Raw genomic sequence first — 21088 nt, 5'->3', positions numbered from 1 at the left:
CACAATGTCCCAACTTCATTGGAATTGAGGTTGTAGTGTATAATTTTGAAGTATAGAAAAATGATGCATGGCTTTCAGGTTTTTATGCAAATTAAAATTTAAAAAGAGTGGCATATTAAGCCTCCTGGAACAATCCCGCCTTTTGCTGCAATTGCTGCGGCAAGTTTTCTGGGAAATGTCTTTATCGGTTTTACACACCACAGACAAAATGCCCATTCTGACAGATTAAGTGTAGATTGGTGAACCAAAATGTTTAAGTTTTGCCACAGATTCTCAGTTGCATTTAGGTTTGAACTTTCCAACCAAATGATGTGCTTTTCTCCAAACGATTCTGTTGTAGCTCTGGCTCTATGCTTTGGTCGTCCTGCTGGAAGGCGAACCTCTGTCCTAGTCTCAATTCTTTTTCAGCCACTAACAGGTTTCCATCACCTCTTTCCATTACCTTTGACCAGCTTCCCCCTGCCTGCTGAAGATAAGCATCCCCACACCATGATACTGCCACCATCCTGTTTCATAGTGGGGTTGTTTAATTGAGTGGAATGTTCAGTGTTAATTTTGCTCCACATAAAATGTTTTGCATGTACAGGTCCTTCTCAAAATATTAGCATATTGTGATAAAGTTCATTATTTTCCATAATGTCCTGATGAAAATTTAACATTCATATATTTTAGATTCATTGCACACTAACTGAAATATTTCAGGTCTTTTATTGTCTTAATACGGATGATTTTGGCATACAGCTCATGAAAACCCAAAATTCCTATCTCACAAAATTAGCATATCATTAAAAGGGTCTCTAAACGAGCTATGAACCTAATCATCTGAATCAACGAGTTAACTCTAAACACCTGCAAAAGATTCCTGAGGCCTTTAAAACTCCCAGCCTGGTTCATCACTCAAAACCCCAATCATGGGTAAGACTGCCGACCTGACTGCTGTCCAGAAGGCCACTATTGACACCCTCAAGCAAGAGGGTAAGACACAGAAAGACATTTCTGAACGAATAGGCTGTTCCCAGAGTGCTGTATCAAGGCACCTCAGTGGGAAGTCTGTGGGAAGGAAAAAGTGTGGCAGAAAACGCTGCACAATGAGAAGAGGTGACCGGATCCTGGTCAAGCATCCTGGGCCTCCATAAGACCTCAGCAGTGCCACAGGCTGATTGCCTCCATGCCACGCTGCATTGAAGCAGTCATTTCTGCCAAAGGATTCCCGACCAAGTATTGAGTGCATAACTGTACATGATTATTTGAAGGTTGACGTTGTTTGTATTAAAAACACTTTTCTTTTATTGGTCGGATGAAATATGCTAATTTTGTGAGATAGGAATTTTGGGTTTTCATGAGCTGTATGCCAAAATCATCCGTATTAAGACAATAAAAGACCTGAAATATTTCAGTTAGTGTGCAATGAATCTAAAATATATGAATGTTAAATTTTCATCATGACATTATGAAAAATAATTAACTTTATCACAATATGCTAATATTTTGAGAAGGACCTGTATATATATATATATATATATATATAAACACACCACACATGCACACATATATGTCCTTTGCACTGACCTAAGCAAAAAGTTCAGTGGCTGGGTTTAGACCAACATCCTATTTCACTTCCTATTTCTGGCTGCCAGAAAACCAAACTGGTATTCTAACTAAGAAAGGCAGAAGAAACTGAAAACAGGCAGTTGTGGCAAGAACAAAGATAAAACAAACCATAGGAAGTCCCATTTAAATTTCGCCATAAGTTGGTGACACAGTGTTGAAGAAGAGGCTCTGGTCAAGAAGTGAGACCAAAATTGAGCTTGTTGGTCTGTATACAGTGTGTGAAGGAAAACTGACACTGTGCATCCCCCTGGAAAAATCCTGACCACCATGAAACATTATGTGGTGTGGGTATGCTTTATTTTGGCAAGGACAGGGAAGCTGGTTAGAGTGAATCTGAGGATGGATGGATGTAAATACAGGGCAATCCTGGAAGAAAACCTGTTACAGATGGCAAAAGATTTGAAACTGGAACAAAGGTTCACCTTGCAGCAGCTCCTTTTTTACAGCCAATGGAACAACAGGTTGGTTTAGATCAAAGCATATTTCTACATTATAATAGTCCAGTCAAATTCCAGGCTAAATCCAATTAAGAATTTAAGTCAGGACTGAGATGGATTGATTTTGTAAAGAAGAATGGACACAAATTTCAATCTCTAGATACGTAAAGTTGGTAGTTAAATTCCTCTAAAGACTTGTCATTTGTAATTACTGTGAAATGTAGTTCTACAAAGTATTGTTTGTGTAGTCTATCACATAAAGTCCCAACAAGCTACATAGCGATTTATGTTCAAGAGTCATGTAAACCTTTGCAAAGCACAATGAAATTGGCCTTATTTTGTGAATAAAATCTTCATGACCAACATTTTAGCCATTAGAACTTGTATAATTTTTCTTTCCAAACTCCATCTGCAACAACACTGACCAACAGCGATCACCCCCTAAGCATTCTGACTACCCTAAAAAATAAAAAAAAAACATCACACCACTACAACATGAATTGTAGCGCCAAGAGCAAAACAAAATGCAATCACTAATAGTTTTAACAAAACCGATTGGTTTCCTTCTGTGCTCTCTATCAGAGTCTGTGTGCCATTTTGCTGAGGAAATGTAGGCTATTAGCAGCAATCAATAAGACTGCTACTTACTCTGCCTTTGCAAAGAGAGAAAAAAGTGCAGTGATCAGGCAGAATCCTGGTATTTTGTTAAAAAAAAGGAAAGGATAACAAGTTGCGTTCATGTCAGGACCACAGAGATGCAAAATGTCTGCTAACATTTTCATCCCTCAACGGAGGAAAGTTGTAACTAAAAGTGGTGGGAGTGTATCATCAGGAAATAATCTGTGATTTGTGGCGACCGAACACCCAACATCTCAGCCCGGCAGTGTCATCTGATGGGACCTCTGATGATGCAGCTGAACCAACTATACAGTAGGTGGGGGAGGAGCTGGTTTTTCTTTACCTGTGAAGAGTTGTGTGGATTCTGACTGAATGGACTGTCATGAAAACAATGAGGCACAACTTTCCAAAGAAAGAAGAGTGTCTTCATGACTTTAAACAGCATTTTGACAAGTTACAAGCATGTCTGACTGGAAGTGTCCCTCTGAAACTGACAGAAATGTTTTCAGTAGAAGGAATGTTGCTCCAATAGATAATCAATATGTTTAATTTACATTAGGAACACATGAAACATGATCAGAGTCTAATCTTTTTATTATAGAAATTATATGCAGCTAATCCATGCCTCCCCGCCGACCCAGGGGGCTCCCACTCATATCACTAAAACAAACTAAACAATACTTTATTACATATTTTAATTAATAATAATAATAAATAAACTACAATGCTGACATCTGAATAAGCAACATTAAACAAATATATGTACATACATAGATCCATGTATAAATTCATACACACGGACGGACTCCTACCATCTTGATTGTTACCCTCTTGCTTTTACTCCCATCTTTTGCCAAGGTCAGTGTCATAAATGAGTACTAGTTCAGAACATTAATCTCACAACACAAGCGACAGAAGAAAGGCAAATCACATATTATGAATTTACAGAAAGAGATTTCAGATTTCCAGAAACCATAAAATCTATCTGTTAAACCTTGGCTGGATTTTTTTTCGCCAACTCTAAAGATGAAATATTATCCTCCTCTATGGTATCACTGCAATGCTTCGGTCTGAACTCCTTTTATTGTTGCTCCACAGCCTCCTCTCTTACTCCTTTTCCGAGGTGCACCTGAGTGCAACTCATTTTGGTGCTGTCTCTTTAAATGCTTTTGAGACACTACACCTGTCACCCCCTCCAGGTCAAAGAGTGCTCCACTTTAACCAATTCAGCCATTTTTGTAGTTTGATAACAGAGATACAATTATCTAGTACCGCAGAAACAAGACAAGAACAGTAAAAACAATGCAAAACTGTTTATGTAATAATACTATTCAAAACACGGAGTACGGTTCAGTCTTCAAGGAGCTAAAAGCAACACACAGCGCTAACATAAGCAGAAGGCACGATGCTACTGCTATCAGAACAATGGCCGGGATGTCATATCAACACACAATAAATTCATGTCTCAAATAAGGCTGTTTGTCATTTTAGCCTCACTTGCAGCTTACTGCTTTGCAGTGTCCGTCATTTCCACAGATGGAAGGAACTGACCACTTTAATCAGATCCTTCTTGACCTTTGCAGAGGTTGCTGAAGAACTCGTTCTTGAAGTGCTTCACGCAAACACAGACGAATTTCCCCATTGATGTGGGTACATTTCCATGAAAAATAAAATTAAACCAGGCACTTCGAAGAGGGTCTGATGCAGGGGGACAGTGTAATGAAGAGTGTAGGTTAATACATCCAACAGCTGAACATTTAGTCTTATCCTCTTGTAGCTTAGGCACATTTGAGCTTGGACTACAAAATCGCAGTGAGAAATAAAAATGGCGGATTTAGTTTGTAATAGAGTCGACTGTCTGGACTTTATGTGAGTCATTCCATTAAAACGTTCCAATTGTACTTTGACATTTTCACATTTTTTTACCAAAATGTATTATTTGTATGTATATCAAGGGCATAGTTAACCATCAGAACAACACATTTCCCATCTCAAGCATTACTTTTTCCATTATTAGTGGTCATTTCTTTCAGGATGTGGTCAGTGTAATTCTTCAACCCCGTTATGGACACTATTGAGGCTCCCTAAATATGACTATAAAGTGCATTTCTGAAGACAGCAATATCTATATATTAATCAGATGTCCCCCACACTAATTCAATCATTTTAAATGCAAAAATGGCATATAATCTGAAATTTAATCTATGATCTAAAACCTGAAATGCATCTATGCGTTAAAGCACTCATTTCATTTTTCAACAAACATTTTGTTAAACAAAAGAGTTGTGATCAAAATAAATGGTCTGATGACAGGCCTCAACATTTTAGACAAAAGTCAACAAACACTGAATTCTTTTTTTTTTATATATATTTTTAAAAATAATGTATAAAAATGTAGGTGTGATGGAGTTGAGACTAAGATAACAGAGTTGAAGAGACAAATACAGCTTTACATAAGAATAGTTGTTTTTTTACTCTTAAATTCACTGTTTAGGACTTGCTATTAGCATTGTATTTTATTATGCAACCATAAGAAAGATCATTTGCAGTTGAACTGAGTTTTATTAACCTGGCTTAAAAACAACTACAACAATATTATCTGTCAAACATCGATATGTGAATTTCTCAAATTTGTGTGTGTGTGTGTGTGTGCGCGCACCAAACCTCATCTGGTCAAATATATTAGGCCTGATGAGAAGTGTTCTGAAATGCACCTTGTCCTCATGCCAATAACATACAATTAAACTTGGAAACTGATGAACTGTTGAACTGAACCACTTAAACAGTTAATGATTTCAGTGTCTGTTTGTATCAGGCCTGTGTGTGTGTGTGTTTGTCTGAATGTGTATGCATGCATCTCCTTGTTTCATTGCATTCATCTTGTGAGTTGGTTCCACACCTCTCTCAAGACCTTCACATGGCACTTTGTCACTGGCTGTGGGGGTAGAATGAGTTCAAGGACATCAATCTGGTACCAGAGGATATCATCCTGATGCCGCCAGAAGAATCGGTTTGACCCAACAAGATGCATGCATTTGACCTGGACATGTGTTTCCTGTATCTTCTGAATGATGCCTGGATACAAATCATCATTATATACAGGTCCTTCTCAAAATATTAGCATATTGTGATAAAGTTCATTATTTTCCATAATGTCATGATGAAAATTTAACATTCATATATTTTAGATTCATTGCACACTAACTGAAATATTTCAGGTCTTTTATTGTCTTAATACGGATGATTTTGGCATACAGCTCATGAAAACCCAAAATTCCTATCTCACAAAATTAGCATATTTCATCCGACCAATAAAAGAAAAGTGTTTTTAATACAAAAAACGTCAACCTTCAAATAATCATGTACAGTTATGCACTCAATACTTGGTCGGGAATCCTTTTGCAGAAATGACTGCTTCAATGCAGCGTGGCATGGAGGCAATCAGCCTGTGGCACTGCTGAGGTCTTATGGAGGCCCAGGATGCTTCGATAGCGGCCTTTAGCTCATCCAGAGTGTTGGGTCTTGAGTCTCTCAACGTTCTCTTTACAATATCCCACAGATTCTCTATGGGGTTCAGGTCAGGAGAGTTGGCAGGCCAATTGAGCACAGTGATACCATGGTCAGTAAACCATTTACCAGTGGTTTTGGCACTGTGAGCAGGTGCCAGGTCGTGCTAAAAAAGGAAATCTTCATCTCCATAAAGCTTTTCAGCAGATGGAAGCATGAAGTGCTCCAAAATCTCCTGATAGCTAGCTGCATTGACCCTGCCCTTGATAAAACACAGTGGACCAACACCAGCAGCTGACACGGCACTCCAGACCATCACTGACTGTGGGTACTTGACACTGGACTTCTGGCATTTTGGCATTTCCTTCTCCCCAGTCTTCCTCCAGACTCTGGCACCTTGATTTCCGAATGACATGCAGAATTTGCTTTCATCCGAAAAAAGTACTTTGAACCACTGAGCAACAGTCCAGTGCTGCTTCTCTGTAGCCCAGGTCAGGCGCTTCTGCCGCTGTTTCTGGTTCAAAAGTGGCTTGACCTGGGGAATGCGGCACCTGTAGCCCATTTCCTGCACACGCCTGTGCACGGTGGCTCTGGATGTTTCTACTCCAGACTCAGTCCACTGCTTCCGCAGGTCCCCCAAGGTCTGGAATTGGCCCTTCTCCACAATCTTCCTCAGGGTCCGGTCACCTCTTCTCGTTGTGCAGCGTTTTCTGCCACACTTTTTCCTTCCCACAGACTTCCCACTGAGGTGCCTTGATACAGCACTCTGGGAACAGCCTATTTGTTCAGAAATGTCTTTCTGTGTCTTACCCTCTTGCTTGAGGGTGTCAATAGTGGCCTTCTGGACAGCAGTCAGGTCGGCAGTCTTACCCATGATTGGGGTTTTGAGTGATGAACCAGGCTGGGAGTTTTAAAGGCCTCAGGAATCTTTTGCAGGTGTTTAGAGTTAACTTGTTGATTCAGATGATTAGGTTCATAGCTCGTTTAGAGACCCTTTTAATGATATGCTAATTTTGTGAGATAGGAATTTTGGGTTTTCATGAGCTGTATGACAAAATCATCCGTATTAAGACAATAAAAGACCTGAAATATTTCAGTTAGTGTGCAATGAATCTAAAATATATGAATGTTAAATTTTCATCATTACATTATAGAAAATAATGAACTTTATCACAATATGCTAATATTTTGAGAAGGACCTGTATGAGAATACATCATTTCCCAATCAGCTCTAGAACTTTCCCACTGGATTTCTTTTGTTTGGATTGTCCCCACTGGCTGACTATGGTACAGCAGTTTCTATCTTTGAGCCAAAACTGAATCACTTAGCATTGAAGCACTTGCAGTCAAACCGCTTTCGTGTTGTGCATATGCAGCTTGCATCATGAAATATCTGCTATCCTGGAGCCAAAGTAAAGACCTGGTGAAGTCTCATGGTTCCAGGAACAGCTGGTATCTGCTTTGGCGTTTTCTCCATTGCTTCCTCAACATCTTCACTAATCACAAAGAACAGTTTCACAGTTGTGTTTGTCTCAGTCAAGGCCCTGAATAACTCCTCTGCATCTGGGATGTCACGGCCCTTTGCCACCATCATGTCAACTGCTCTTTTTAAGGCTCCTATGACACCATCTGGGACTCTTTTTCCATGGCTGGCCTCAAAAAAATTCCTAGAACCACCCTTGAATCCTGTTCTGTCCAGTTCTCTGGTGAAAAGGTAGAGGTTGCCTCGTTGTTTGTATCGAGTACAGGGTCCATCGCTTAAAAAGTGCACCACAGACACGTGTGGATGTTGTGCCTGAAGGTAATCCAGCGCAGGATTTAGGTGCTGCCATATTACCGAAGGGCCTCTATGTCTACTGGCTTAGATTGTGCTAAAGCACACAGGCTCTGGGTGTCCTCCAAAATACAACACACCTGGATGAAGGGTGGCCTGCTGATGTGAAGCTCCAAAGTGGACTGCCTGAATTTAGGAACTGTATTTACAGCTGTAATCTTCTGAGAAGTCAACATGCATCAAAGCCTCTTCTGACATCTTCTTCAACTCACGGCAGAAGGCATACTGCTGCTAGATGTTAAGTGATGCATTTTGAATTGCTTTACATAGCTGCAGAAGAGTTCAATGAGGCCCCCTTGTGTGCCCTGCACATATTTCTAGATGGTCACTTTGACTGTTGCCTTTTCTCCCTTTTTGTCCATGTCCTTCTCCTCTGTTATCCACTGGGTAAACGATGCACTTGAGGAGCTTTTGTATGCACTTGTGATGTGGACTGTTTTGTTCTTGCAATCGAACCACTCTCCAAACATGCAACTCTTTTTAGATGAGTTGCAGCAAACCTTCCTTTTTACACCGTATTAAATGAAACATTTTAATATATATGTAACGCTGTTTAAATATAAATGTTATGTATCCATTTGATGAAATGCACCTAAAGAGGCGAGAGGGACTCAAATGACGCTATTTTCATGGAACGCCTCATGTTTTATCGCGGCACGCCGGGAGATTGAGCTGGTGGATGACGGACCGATTTCCGACCATGAGCAAGAACCACACTTTATTCTTCTGATTAACCCACCAACTGTAGTCTTCAACCCCCATACAGACAGCTCAACGCGTGAAGATGTTTAAAGGAATCCGCAGCCACTGTGAAGGAAAACGAGTTTCTAAACAGAGACACATTGCATGTCATCTACGAGCCAGCCCACTTCCACTTGCTGCGATTAGTAGTATCCTCGTGGGTTGAACCAATCCGCCCGTCAGGAGGGGAGTACTAGAGGACCAGTGTGCTTATTTTCTGGACCTTTAAAAGCAGAAATATGTGAAAACGGTTTGTGCTGTAAAATAAATCAGCAGATTTAAGTGGATAAAAATAAAGACATTTGATTGGACAGCGGGTTAGCGTCGATTTTTTGGGGATAGAGGGCGGGGATCCCCTCGAGTGGCTGCCACCATTTGGGGCGGTGAGCTATAGAGAAATTGAGCGCTGAAGTCGGATGAGCCAACATACACTGGCCGGACTGAAACGAGTGATGATGTCTTCCCCGTGTATGTCTTCTCACAACTTCATCCCTTGAAACGCATCCTGTCAGCAAAATTGTGTTGTTCCGCTCAGGTAAGACTCTGCGTTGGTTTTTATTGGTGTTTCACCGCGGGTGATGGAGGTTTTTAGGACAAAGGCATCTGAGGATGTGTGTGTGTGTGTGTGTGTGTGAGGCTGAGCGGGGTACCAGTGCAGCAGGATGGAGCTGAAGGCCGAATGATGAAACATCTCACATGGATGTCATGAAAGGCGCGCAGCAGAGCCGCCGCTCTAATTTATGCCAATTCTTCCCAGAACAAATTGTGCCGGACTGGATCAGCGACAACACATGGCATTACTGGAACTTTAATTCATATTACTATTAATTAAAATGTTACAGCTCTTTCTCTGACCTCATGTCTGCTGTGAGAAAAAACAACGAATTAATTGAAAAAGGCGTTTTTTTTTGTCCTTCTTTGTGTGTTGAATTCTGCTCTTAAACCACATGGATATGTTTACATGATCTGCGTTCAAACATCCCGGTTCTGTTCTATAAAAAAAAAAAATTCTAATAGTGAAGCATCTCCGCTCCTTTTTGGCTGCCGGTCCCTTTTCTTCCCTCATTCAACAGCTAATCTGGAAGCGTTAATCTAATCAGCATTTAATCCTGCGGTAGGTCGGCGGGAAGCGTGCTCTGCTCAGGACCACCTATCATTTTATTTAGAAGAAGCTCGTAGGGGGTGAAAATAAACTGATATGTATTGAAGGCTGGAAGTGGCGGCGTTGCCTCTAAAGCTGAAGCTGGAGCTTACCAGACAAGGAGGCTGCGCACACCCTGTAGGCTCTAGCCTGCAATGGTCATACATTACGATCCCAGTGGAAAGTGGAAGAAATCCTGAACAAATACAGCACAAGTTTTCTTTTTCTCTGTCAGGGTGCAGCAGAAATAAGGAGATGTTTGGGTGTGGATGTAGCTTTGTCTCCCTAAATTTTCAGAAGGCGGAAAACATAATAGCTCCAACTGTCCTATTCCAAAGTGCTCCCAGGCCTTCAATTTCTCAGAAGAGTGACTAAGAACAAAATGATCCCCATTCATTGATGCCCATGCCAGCCATGTGAATTCCATGTGAGGGCATAAGGCTACATCCTTAAAATCACACTGTATTAGATCAATAGTTGTAGGCATGGAGGCGGGGATGAGAATCTCACAGTTATGATCATCCTGAGTAAAAATACCAAAGTATCATGGAACATGTCCTCATTTATTTTATATAAACAGAAAAGCTACAATTATTTCTGCTGGAGTTAAATGAATAGTATATTGATCATTACACTCATAATAATGTTATCTACTGCATTTATTTATTATTTAGGTTTTGATACATAGACTTAAGCATAAATATAAAATACATTGAAGTTGTACTTTCAATGCCAATTGTGCAATATCATAAGTATTTGCCATTCTGGTCTTCACAGAGTAACACAAGTATAACAAACTGATATTAGCATATTAATTAGTCAGGCTATCTGCAGAGGTGCAGTCAGCTACTTAAGCAGAGAAGCTGCTTCTGCCATGCCATTTATGGCATTAAAACAGCTTTTTTTTCATATTTCCATTCAGCCATTTTTGTTTTACTTTTAGGCAACAGAAATTTGAGTACTTTTTTTTTCAGCCAACTGAATGGCACTGCACAGATACGGGTGGGGGAGGTACAGGACTGCATATATCAGTGATTGATGGAGTCAGAGAAAACTCTTTTTGTTCAGGCACTTCTCTGGTTTCTCATTAAAGGACTTTAACCATGGGAACGGTAAAATGGGAAATCTTTGCAGTTTTTAAACAGTAACCTTGGTACACCTTGATACATGCAACCAGCCCATGCTTAAATAGAGGAGGTATGTTGCTGGTCATAAGTACCGGGCAAGGATGTCACATTTATTTTATGGCTTTTGATTATTCACTAGATGTATTCTTTTTTAAGAGTAGAATGATTCAAAAACTTGCAGGATAATTGATTAACAACTTATATATAAATACAATTTTAATTAGTGTTTATTTTCTCTAATCCACGCTGGGTCAAATCTTAAATACATACATGGACTCCCTAAATACGTATTCAAAAGTCCCTCAATAAGTTGCAGAGAACTCAATTTTATCTGGAATTAAGGTAATTTATCCTATCAGAAATAGTATTTACCTAAATTGGTTGCTTTTTGGCATTTACCCAGCTTTTAAACATATACTGTATTTCTTCTATAAGGTTCAGGTCAGAAAGTTTTCAGGAGCCTAATGTTAGCCTACTTTATCCATTCTAAAATCAGTTTTAATGTGTGTTTGGGATCATTATCATCATTTATCCAAGTTTTAACAACCTAGCTGTTCATTTGAATAAAGGTAAAGCATTTAGAGGGTGGCCTCCTATTTTGGAGCAGGTGCTTTTGTGGTCCACTCCATCTCAGTGTGTGTTCATTTTAAACTTACTTCACTGTGGACAGGGACACAGATGTTCCAGCATCTTCCAGTTTATGATAGACTTGACTTGGTGGTTCTTGCATTGTTATTGAACCTCCTGACCAACATTTCCTTTCCTCAGAGGTTATAGTTTGGGTCAGATGAGTAAATGTGGAGACAATTCTGTCTTCCAGGTAGACACCTCAAACACACATCAATACTAGTTTTGGAATGAATAAATCAGCGTGAGATCAAAATGACTGGATACAAGAGGCCACATGAATGTGTATTTAATTTCCAATATGTTGTACCATTATTTACTGTTCATGCTGTTTCTTTTTCTGCCCACAGACATTTGGTGATAATGAAGAAATAAAGCACTTAATAACAACTGAACCTTCACAGACTGTGTGAAAGCCCCTGGGCCATTGAATTCAAACGTCCCCCCCTTGAACTCAGAGTTCTTCAGAAGGTGACTTTCACTAGTCGCAGGCACTGCCATTAAAGCCCACCCACCAAGACTTAAAAAAAGACGTTCCACTCCCTTGCCCCGTGTTTGCTTTATCAAATGCCCAAAAACAGCAAGGCCGTCAAGAGAGAGCTTGACGACGATGTCACGGAGTCTGTCAGGGACCTGCTTTCCAATGAGGATGCCTGCGACGATTCTTTCAAGAAGAGCTCGCTGATTGTCGACAGCCCCGAAGGCGAAGGCAAGGAGTGCGATGTGGAGGAAGGGGCCTCGGACGGCGAGGAAGAGGAGCGCCCGGCCTGGAACAGCAAGCTCCAGTACATCTTAGCCCAGGTTGGCTTCTCTGTAGGCCTGGGCAACGTGTGGAGGTTCCCCTACCTGTGTCAGAAGAACGGAGGCGGTGAGTTACTCTCAGCCGGCCTCATTTACAGCATTACTGTAGGAGGTTATAGCTACCTCCCACTTATACTGAACAGCAATAATAGAAACACATTATAAGTTTCACAACTGAAGGGTAATATTTGTTAACTGCTGGAAAATATTCTGAAATAAAATGGGCTTTAGGAATTAATGAAAACCTGACTGCATCATTCCTTCACATATTTATCTGTCCCTTAGCTGTACTTAAATGTTGACTCAGGCTTTTCCAAATCTCAACACCCACTTCTGCACATACACAGTTTGCATTAGATAAAATGTTAGATTCTTTACGCCTCCATGTTGCCAAGAGTTGCAGTTGCATCTGTCTGTTCAATCTCTGGGAAGGCAGTGAGAAGATTTATTTAAATTAAATTAAGAAATATTTGCATTTGCTCTAAAAGGCCAAAGTCCAGCTTACATGTTACTTCAGCTGGATTCAAGTACACGTCAAGCATATGTGGTTTTCGAAATAGTAGGTTCTTTGTAGAAAATCACCTTTGATTAGAAAATCATGGCATGAAAGTGTGGCCACATATCTTCCCCAAAATCCAGCTGGGGAATATAATGACAAAGCATGATGCAAGTCAGACAACAGAGTAGCCAAATTAGACACTTCAAGGTGTTATTTGGGGCGACTGGAAAGTCAGTAATTATTGCCTGTTTTAGAGGAAGGCTGCATGAGGAACAGAACTGAGGAGAATGAGATGAGGCTAAAGGTTCAAACTGGAAAAAACATTTTAAAGTGTTTTCTGGCTTTAAGCTCAATGTAGCTATGTTAATTTTAATGATCGGGCAGTGGTTTTGTAAAACAGCAGCAGTGAATGGAAGCAGCAGAAAGCCTCAATTTTCAGCAGATAATAAACTGCAGAACAGTATTGCAACATTATTCTGACGACACTTCTGTCTTCTAAAAACATGTTGTTTGGGGGGAGGTGAAAGGGAAGTCAAATTCAGATATACAATTTGTCATTCATTGTGCTCAAACACTGAGAAAAAACAAGTCACTGTTGCATCTAATTTTCATAGGTAAAACCAATAGGAGCAACATTTAGAAAGAGTCAACGCTATAGAAAAAACTGTACTTGTCCCGCAGGCTCAGCTTGTTCCTTCCCTTGAGGCCGATCAAATTATAAATTATTTCATAATGCTTAATATGGTGGGACTGTTTGTGGTGGGGAAGAGGACTGGTTTTGGTGAGTGACAGGAAGTCCACCTTATTCACTTTGATTGAACTCACCAACGTTTCCTGCATAGAGGATCTGTGGGGAAAGTAAGAGCGACCACTCAAATTTGTTTTGATGGCCGTTTAACATATTTCTATCACAGATGCTTTTTTTTGTTAAAAAACAATTCATATTTTGTTTTCAACAACAGGTATTTTGCGTTTATAGACCACATGTGATCAACCACATATGTGGCGATGTCGTTTCATTTAAACCTGTTTTTGTGTCAGGAAGGTGCACTTTAAAATGAGCTATCTGCTATGAAAAACAATGGTAAGGCTGATACTGATTTATTTATGTTTAATACTTTCAAGATTTCATAAGTTTTCTAACTCTAATGTAATATTTGATCCCTAAAAATACAAATGGTGTTGAATAGGTCAATAAAAATATAATTTAACGTTAAAGGGTGAAGTTCTGTTTAATCTTAGCAGGTGAAATTTGGTTCACAGCTGACATTAGTAAATAAAGGAGCAATCTGATGTTAGGGTTCTAATATATATGCCATTTGAATAACTGCAAAGCATCAACACTCTTATTTCAGCCAGGTTTTTTCACCAAATGTTACAAAATGTTCTGACAAACCCCTACGAGAGCACGAGGCTGTCAGACTCAGTTGGAGGTGGTATGACACTTTAAAGAAACAAACCAAGGACACACATGTGCACATCTGTTTGTAGCCATTTTGCTTTTTTTTTTCTATATTAACGTTTTGTGAGATTTGCCTGGAAATAAATGAGTGTTACAATTCAGTTTTTGCTTTTTAAATATATTCAAACTCCAAGCCCATGATAAGGCCCCGCGTCTTTTTTCTAATAACACTATTCTTGCTCTGTGTTTACATTTAGGGTTGCACAATCTTGTATCAATGTCTGTTCAGTATTCTGATTTGGCCCTGACTGAGGAAGGAAGTCTGGCATTGCAGAGAGACTTTCATCTATTTGACTGACTGTGTCAGAAGAATTAGCATGTGTCAGAGTCTTTGTCTAACAGTAACCTCATTTAAACATGTTACTATCAAAAACACTTTAGGCATACAGACCGACTCCTCATACGAATGCTGTTATGATAATATCCCACATGTATGTGCCCTAGAAAGGTGGGAAGGAACTACATGCACTTCCCACCTTGAGATTATACAAAGCTGTCTCTGGCTTCATGAAAGCTGATTAAATGTAACTGACACAGACAGGTTTGTTAGGGAAGAGACAAACTCTAAATCTAGACATGTTATCACTGAACAATATGAAGCGTCGATGAGTTTTCTAGACAAAGTAAACAATAATTACTATTCTAGTTTAATGAGACACCTGTTATGCTACATACAGTCATGCGAAAATAAACACCCCTGGAAATATTGAAATTTAATATTAATTTCAACAATACTGGAAATTTCAAGCAATATAAAAAAGAAGCACTGAAGAAAAGATCTTCAGTGCTGAGATGTTACAATACAAACACCTGCATGTTGTTTTAATTCATTCATTAAAGTTTATATATTCAGAAATAAATATGTTAAATTGAAAACTTTTGGCCATGCGATGGACTGGCGACCTGTCCAGGGTGTACCCCGCCTCTCGACTGCTGCAGATAGGCACCAGCTTCCCCGCGACCCACTATGGAAGAAGCGGTAGAAAATGACTGACTGACTGAAAACCTTTGAGATTTCATTATTAAACAAATGAACATTTATTACTACATAAGCACACACTAAAGTACCGAAGACTGGTACTGTTGAGTACCGGTATCGATTCCCAGGTACCGGGTATTAGTACTGTATCGGTTCAAATGTGAAAGGTACCCATCCTTATGTGCACTCTTCAAATCTTGTGCTTAATGAGGTGCTTCCTCAGATTAGAAGTATTCCCACCGTTCGCCGTGCACTACGCGTCACAAATATTGCAGCAAACGTAATCTGCACCGAATTTTGAAAAGTGGAGCCATACTTTCGAGCGCTTTCTATCAACCATGCTTTCCTTGTTGACTTAAGCAGCTACTGATGTCATTACGCGCTTGTGAAAGAATGGAAAATCGACCACTCTTCCACTTCCTCACTGACACAATGATGCGTTTAGGTACCGAAACATGGTATCGTTTGATTTTACGTGAATTGGTACTCCTGACGGAATTTGGTCGGTACCTTTAAAAGTACCGAATTCTGTACCCATCCATACTGGTGCTTCACTCTAGCGGTCAATGGGCAGGAGGCGGGTAACATCCTGGACAGGTTGCCAAATGTTTTTATTTCAGGTAATGTGCATATTTCTGGTTTTGCATCTGTGTATGTTTTTCTAGACTGTCATATTTTCAGCTTTGCTTTAAAGAACTCATTTAACCCTGCTGCTGTGCTCATCTACAATTTGATTAAAATGGCAGATCTGGGTCTTAGTGAAGATCCCTATGACAGATCTTGTATTCCCATTTCATTCACGCCCTTAGTTAGGTATTAATAATGTTTTAACGGAGACCTTGTTTTCTTCTGTTCGACCCCCTAGACAGGGAAGTTTGAGGGTTAACATTTGGTTCAGAGGTTAAGGGTTGGGCTTATTCAGTTATATAATCACATTTTACAGTTTTTACGTTTGGCTGTCTTGGTTTCTTTCTGTGGCATATGTGAGGTTACACATGATGGATGTTTTTGATCACAGGCAATACAGTGTCTTATTTTGTCCCATAGTAGGGATTTTTTCAATCATCATTATCAAGATAACTACAAATAATGGTTAATTCCCTTCGTACTGACAAATACAAATTTCAAAAGTCCAAATTGGAAAGATTCATTTAAACACCCTAATGCAATTTGCATATTTAAAATGTGCAGGTGCCCCAGGTACCTCAACCTTACATCCAATATGGCTGCTGCAGGTTTAAAGTGGAAAGTTTATTAAAAAAAAAACTGTTTATTTGCTCTTTTTAGGTCTACCCATTTCTTTTCAAATAGCAATCTTCCCACAATCAACAAAGTTCTCAATTCAAGTGACAACTGAATCAATGAATAGCCATATACCAAACCTTAAAGCAGTAGATTAGATTGTGCTTATTTTGGCTCTGAACCCTATCACCTAGTCTGTTGTGGGCTGCCTACACTGCTATGACTGTCGTAGCCAAGTCAGTTCTGGTTTTCATCCTTTTAGCAACATGCTGTGGTCTGAGCTGATACCATGCTGCAGAGATAAAAGACTTGTTTTTAAACCAGTACACTAGAAAGAATGCTAATGTACTGGCCTTTAGAAAGATGGAGTTAACAGTGTTTTTAACACATCACTTTTTCCTTAATTACTTAATTAAATGAAAACCTTCATGTCCCAATCCTAGTATAAATACATATAATGAAGAAAAATACATTGTTCACATTTGGATTACTGAGTATTTAGCTAGGGTAATTAGCAAATCCAACTAGTCCAATAGTTTTACTAACATCCGATATAAAACGTTTAAATTAATCTTTTAAAGACTATAGATAAATAGACTGACCATAAAACTTTGTACAGACCAATTTACTTGTTTTAAAGCAACGAATCTGATGTGTTACTTTTGAAGCCTAGTCTTTTTTACAGAAGGAATATCAAACACTATATTGTTTCTTGCATGACATCACAGTTTATTTTGCCATTTTAGTGATTAAAACAACAGCTAGTGAGAAGCGTATTGCTGAGGTTGGTGTCTTGTCTACATGATTATAATAACAGTCACATTTTGCACCACTTTATCTTGTTTTTCGTGCCACGAGCATCAAGCACTTAAACCTTCTAGGTTTCATCCATGATTTAATGTTTTGCATCCATTTTACCATGTTTTACAATTTGTTCCTATTGGCTAAATGTATGTAAACTACCTCACTAAAGCTAAGGTAGGAAAGATGATTAAGGTTGGAACTTTGAGAGGAGAGAAATTATATATCTTCTGTTAGTTGTTTAATACTATTGGGCCAAAAAGGAGGTTGGATAGATATGTTTTATGTTGTATTTTTACTAATTGTTCACATTCCTCGTTACTACACATGATGCAATTATAACAAACATGCTGAGATCTTGCCTTGATGCACATGAATTGAATAAAAAAAAAAATGACAGGTAGTTTATAGCAGATTTCAAAAGAAAAACAGAACAAAACACCCTTATTAGGCTGTTGGCTTTGTTGGAATCTGGGAGCAGGACCGGAAAAAGAAACTCAACTACCAGACAGTTTGCCCTCTGATAATCAGCTGTATGTAAGCAAACCAGAATAAGCTGTTTTGATATTAGAAACAGGTTGTAAATAACACATCCTTAAAACAATACACAGATGGAACACACACGCTGATTCCCTTTGTATCGCCACTTCCATCCAGGTCAAATCTGGAAATCTGGACAGCGGAACTCAGGAAAAGGTTTCAATAAACGCCCGGCCATATGAAACAATAAGATCTGTTGAAACAGACTTACCACCGACCCACCACAGTTCACATCTGTTGTGGTTCGTCCACGAGACATGACGGGGCGGCCGTGGCTCAGCAGGAGAGACCAGTCGTCTGCCAACTGAGACACTGAGAGTTTGATTCTAGCCCCCCAACCTGCTGTCCCCAGAAATTCGATCCAGTCTGCAAAACACTGTGTGAATGTGTGACCTTTAGCACTTTGAAGGGTCAAAAAACGTTGAAAAGTTTATAAAAGGCAGAAGAATGTTTGGTAGACAACTATGGTATACAGTGCTGTGAACAAGTATTTGCGCTTTTGCTTTTTTGCCACACTTAAATGTTTCTAATTAATATTAATAAAATCCTAACTAATTAATGCCACAGAATGTCAATCAGATGTAAGTCCACACTTGACTAGACCAAACCCTTCATCTAAATTTACAAGCTGATGGTCTTCTCCTTCAGGATTTTGTACAAGGGAGCAGAATTCCTGCTACCATGCGCTATGGCAATTTGTTTAGGTCCCAAAGAGGCAAATCAGCCCCAGACTGTCACACTACCACCATGTTTGACTGTCAGTGTGACAGTGGTGGTTCTAACACAAATGGTGCCCTGGGCAAGGCCCTCGTTCTCCACCCTTGAAGGACTAGAATAAACTACAGATCAGATTAAGTTTCATCAGTCTTTATCTACATTTTAAGGAATCTCCTTTCAGTGAGAAATTATTATGTTCAGGACTCATTTACACAACATTTTTTGGTGATAACAGAAAACCTTTGTTGCATTTCTACTGTTTGTGTACAGGATAACGGCTCGTGTTTTCTCTAAAAACGTCATGATTTGAAAATGAGTTCCAGAATGTAACGTTTTGAAAACGTCCCGGTCTCCTTTTTCTCAAAGACAGGAAAATCTAAATCTTCCTGTATGGGAAGCTCTTGCACATGTGCAGTGTGACTGCATTTAGTAGACCTAATGCGCATGCACACAGTATAACAGAAGATTACCAGTTTAAAACCCACAGAAGAAGATTTCAACAATAACAATGGTGGATTGAAGAGTACTGTATGTGCTGCTGACCCTTTTGAATGTAACGATGGTTTTCCAATGAAGTGCTCATTTTCTATCCCGTTTTTTAAAGCAGGAAGTATTTGCGCATGTTGATAAGTCTCAAAGAACAAGAAGGGAATTTATACAGTTTTCACGAATTCGCTAATGTCAAGTGCACGGAGATTGCAATTAAAACATCGTCAGGTAGATAAAGCAGAAACAGAAAAACAATCCTGCTTTAAATGGATCGTAGTGTAAACAGGGCCATAGTAATTCTGGTTTTGAATAAATCCAGTCTAGTTTCTTTAAAAAGGTGAACTACCCTTTTAATTTAAGAGAATTGGCAGCTGCTAATCAGATGCCAACTTCAGCACCACTAGCCATTACAACCAGATTTTCTTGCAGTGCATAAACTGTGTACAACACATTGTGTGCCCACTTACCATTGACTGAACATTCAAATGAACAATAAAAATCTTGTTCATGGTGCAACAATGCTGCCCTTATGGCATGCTGCCCTGGGCATGAAGAAGAATGGCCCATATCAAACCTTTGCTGGATGCCCCACCTCCTTTGGCTTTTTTAGTCCACAGAATATTTTGTATTTACCGTAAAAGTCTTGGGGATCCTGAATGTGTTTTTTGGCAAATGTGAGACGGGCCTTTGTGTTTCTTTATCTGGTCAGGAGTTCTTTTTAGCCTCGGAACTCTCCCATGGATGCCATTTTACCCAGTTTCATGCAGGAGGCATTGGAAATGGCTTTGTAAAACTTTCCAGAGTAATAGATGTCAATGACCTCTTTTCTCATCTGCTCTCAAACCGCTTTAGTTCAGGGCATGGTGTGTTGCTTTTCGAGGTCTTTTCGCCTACCTAATGTTGTAAGAAAGGTTCTACTTCAATTCAATTCAAAAATACTTTATTAATCCCAAAGGGAAATTAAATGTTGTTGTAGCTCATTATGAAGGTTTCTTCAAAGAACCGTTGTAGATGCTGATGGCTGTGGGCAGGAAGGATCTCCTGTAGCGTCCGTCTTCCAGCAGATCTGAAGAAGCCTCTGATTGAAGACACTCTGTTGTTGTAGGACAGTCTGATGAAGAGGATGCTCAGGGTTCTCCATGATGTTCTTCATTTTATGAAGAATTCATCTTTCCACAATGATCTCCAGAGGTTCCAGAGGAGTCCCCAGAACAGAACCAGACTTCTTTATCAACTTGTTGAGCTTTTTTAAGTCCCTGGTTCTGATGCTGCTTCCCCAGCAGATGATGGCAGAAGAGATCACACTCTCCACAACAGACTTATAGAAGATATGCAGCCTCTTGCTGGAAACACCAAAGGACCTAAGCTTCCTCAAGAAGTACAGTACAGTAAGTGATTTGACAGGTAGCACAGTGATCAGGCCTGGGCATAGCAAATAAAATTGAGCTCAGCTTTTCAAATTGATCTTTTTCTTACATTAACATTTGTTTCATAATCTAAAAACATTTCTTTTTTTTTTAAGTCTAAAAAAGATGTAAAACATTTGAGTCTGGGAAGAAGAAATTCTTACCTTTTCACAGCACTGTAACCCCAGTATAAAAGCAGATGATGTAGTGGTTTCTTCAACATTTTCAGATGTACAGTGAAGAAACTTTACCACAGTGTTTATCAAGTTTCCCCTGATTTGACAGGGAAATAAAGACTCATTATTTTAATATCTGATGCCGCTGAACACAGATGTGATTCTTTGCATCTTACATTACCACACAATTAGAGACTGTTCTACTGTTTCGACTATAATGCAGTAGTTATGATGTGCCACAACGTAATGCAGGTGTAGTTTGGGTAATTTAAGACTTCAGTGTCTTTTCTAGTTTCCAGTTTGATTGTACCACACATAATAAGGGGGATAAGG

General features: G+C 39.4%; 1 protein-coding gene across 1 annotated transcript in view; it reads left to right on the top strand.

The window, feature by feature from the left end:
- Positions 1-9133: 9133 nt before the first annotated feature.
- Positions 9134-21088, top strand: part of slc6a15 (solute carrier family 6 member 15) — a 32111-nt gene continuing 20156 nt past the window's right edge. Inside the window, exons 1-2 of the mRNA XM_047382483.1 lie at positions 9134-9283; positions 11994-12511. Of these exons, the coding sequence (XP_047238439.1) occupies positions 12211-12511 (301 nt within the window). The 5' untranslated portion in view covers positions 9134-9283; positions 11994-12210. The remainder of the gene's footprint in view (positions 9284-11993; positions 12512-21088) is intronic.

This window comes from Girardinichthys multiradiatus, chromosome 2 (assembly GCF_021462225.1).
Source record: "Girardinichthys multiradiatus isolate DD_20200921_A chromosome 2, DD_fGirMul_XY1, whole genome shotgun sequence".
NCBI lineage: Eukaryota > Metazoa > Chordata > Actinopteri > Cyprinodontiformes > Goodeidae > Girardinichthys > Girardinichthys multiradiatus.
Note: the sequence above shows the minus strand (reverse complement) of the source record. Positions and strands in the feature narration are given on the sequence as shown.